The sequence below is a fragment of the Elephantulus edwardii genome, unplaced genomic scaffold (assembly GCF_000299155.1).
Source record: "Elephantulus edwardii isolate Elephantulus edwardi_28Jun2011 unplaced genomic scaffold, EleEdw1.0 scaffold00410, whole genome shotgun sequence".
Lineage (NCBI taxonomy): Eukaryota > Metazoa > Chordata > Mammalia > Macroscelidea > Macroscelididae > Elephantulus > Elephantulus edwardii.
The window spans coordinates 157,854-160,740 of NW_006400160.1; the positions used below are offsets into that span (position 1 = coordinate 157,854).

At 58.3% G+C, this 2,887-nt stretch overlaps 1 protein-coding gene across 1 annotated transcript in view; it reads left to right on the forward strand.

Annotated features, from left to right (window-relative positions):
* The first annotated feature begins 1,077 nt into the window (after positions 1 to 1,077).
* LOC102873632 overlaps positions 1,078 to 2,887 on the forward strand; it is a 19,029-nt gene continuing 17,219 nt past the window's right edge. Inside the window, exons 1-2 of the mRNA XM_006902416.1 lie at positions 1,078 to 1,169; positions 1,254 to 1,434. Coding sequence (XP_006902478.1) covers positions 1,078 to 1,169; positions 1,254 to 1,434 — 273 coding nt within the window. The remainder of the gene's footprint in view (positions 1,170 to 1,253; positions 1,435 to 2,887) is intronic.

Consider the following 2,887-nt stretch of genomic DNA (forward strand, 5'->3'; position numbering starts at 1 on the left):
GGATGGATGGATGGATGGATGGATGGATGGTCTTATAGACGAGCACTCGGATGAGTGGATGGATGACAGATAGATAGTTGGCAGGCAGTTAGACAGACAGACAAATAAATGAGTGGATATATGGGTGGCTGGACAGATGGATGGATCCCTTTTTGCACGGGTGCTTGGATGGAGGGCTGGGGAGACAGGCTGGCACACATTAAAAACCCACAGCAGTTTCTGCCACATGGACCGTGAGTCCTGAGGACCCCGGGTGGGTCCAAGCAGATGCATCATCCTCTGAAGGATGTGTTTACAGAGGGAGACCACTTGTCCAGCAGGGTGCTAGGTGTCAGGTTTTTAAGGTGTGAGAGGGACCCTCGGGGGCACCTCTATCCTGTCCTGCAGTGTCCTTGGGAGACAGAATCCACTCAGTGGCTGTGAACTGGGGTTTGGTTTGGTTTTGTTCTGGGATTTTGCATGGGCAAGTCTGTGGCTGGGATTCCTGCCCGCTGACCACAGGGTCCCCAGTGCACAGGACAGTGACCCCAGCCCCAGCTGTTCACCTCTCACCCTACGGTGCCTCACTCCTCTCCCTGCGCTGAGGTGGTCATTCAGGGATCTGTTCCCTAAAACAAATGTTATCTTCCCTTCTGTCATGCTGCTGTTTGGGGGGTGCAGGAGTATAAGGCCTGGCCGACTTGGGGGTGCTCCTGCATGCTGAAACAGTTGTGGGGGTCCCGGTACAAAGGGTACACCAGATTATTGCTATTGGACATAGGGTCTCAGGGACCTTCACTAGGGTAAGAATGGAGTGAGATGATTAGGGGGACCCCAGTACGTGACCTCGTTTTGCTGTCCTGCATGGGGTCAGTGCACCCCAAAGCTATCACGCAGTAAGGGAATAGGGGCGCTATAAGAAAGAGGACCTCAAATTGTTGTGCTGTTAAGGATCTCAGCTTCCTCCCCCTCCCCAAGGTATTGAGAGGTCAGGGAAATAGGGGTGAATGGGCTGCCCCTCAAAGACCCCACAGGAGGATCCCACATTGTCTGTGTTCTGTTAAGGGGGGGTGTCTCAGAACTAATACGGAGTAGGGGATGACGGGTTATCCAGGCAGCAAGGGTGAAGGTCCAGGCCCCCCCAACCCCCACCCTGGCAAGTCCAGTGACTTCCCATCCGAGACTCCCAAGTTCGCGTGGCTCCCACGTGTTTAATGACGCTTCCTTCCCCCCAATTTATCGTGTAGCCATTTCCTGCACTCCTCCCCTGCCAGGAGCAGCCTTCCCGTTGCTCCCCCCTCGAGGGACAAGGTCCAGGAACAAGGAACAGCAACAGGAACCCCCGCGCGCCCTCCCCTAAACGGGGTTCCCCTGCAGCACGTGCACGAGCTGCAAGCTGTAGGCTGCATTGACTCGGGCAAGAGCACGTACAGCACAGCACGCGCAGGGCCAAGGGTGACACACGCAGCGCGTAAGGAACACCTGGGGGCGCGCACGTATGGCACGCACGGGGCACAAGCAACGTAACAGGCCCCACGTAAAGCACGTACAGGCACGTGCAGCTGGTACAGAACACACAGGGGCGCACACGTACCGCACGCAGAGGCCACGTAGAGGATGCAAGAGAGTGCGGCACTTAAGGCACGCACAGACCCAAGGGTGACATAAGCACAGACATGCAAGATAAAATACACGGGGACGCGCATGTGCAGCACACACGGGCAACGAGTGACGTACACACGTAGCAGGTCCCACGTACAGGACGCAAGACGGTGCCACACGTACAGCACACACACAGGGAGTGTGCACGTACATCATGCACGTAGAAGACACAGGAGGGTGGGGCACATATAGCACGCACAGGACCAAGGGTGACAGAGACACAGGCACGTGCAACTGGTACAGAACACATGGGGACGCGCACGTACAGCACACACAGGACATGAGTAAGGTACACATGCAGCAGTCACCATGTAGAGGATGCAAGAAGGTGCATACGCACAGGGGCGCGCACGCACGTACATCACGCACGTAGAAGACACAGGAGGGTGGGGCACATATAGCACGCACAGGGCCAAAGGTGACAGATGCACAGGCACGTGCAACTGGTACAGAACACATGGGGACGTGCACGTACAGCACGCATGGCCACGTACAGGACGCAAGAGGGGGTCGTACATACAGTGTATGCACAGGGAGCACGCACGTACAACACGCACGTAGGACATACAGGAGGCTGATGCACGCACAGCAGATGTACAGGCTTCAAGCGCAAGTGCCCACATAGCAGGACACACGAGGGCGCGCACGTGTCACGACCAGGGAGCGTGCAGGGGCAACGCAGACCTCATACAGGGCCGTGCGCATGTGCAGTAGGTCTCTTCCTGCGGGCCGAGCACGTGACGCATGTCCAGGACGCATGGGGGCACACACGGGTGACGCAAACCTCATGTGGGGCCGTGCGCATGTGCAGGTCTCTTCCTACAGGGGCGAGCACGTGACGCACGTCCAGGATGCACGGGGTGGGGGGGGCGGGGGACGCACGTGCACGTGCTGCACATACAGCCCACGCACGCAGACCTCATGCAGGGACATGCGCATGTGCAGTAGGTCTAGTCCCACAGAGGCGAGCATTTGACGCATGTCCCGGATGCACAGGGGCACGCAGGCACGCACGCACAGCTGCACGTACAGCCCAAGCCTAGGGGGCGCCCACGGGTGACGCAGACTTCATGTGGGGCCGTGCGCATGTGCAGGTCTCTTCCTACAGGGGCGAGCATTTGACGCACGTCCAGGGCACTCAGGGGCGCGCACGCACGGCTGCTCGCGCTACGTGGGCACGCAAATGGCTCACGTTCCACTGCCTATAAAAGCGCAGTTGCACCCGTGGTGCACGCACACACACACA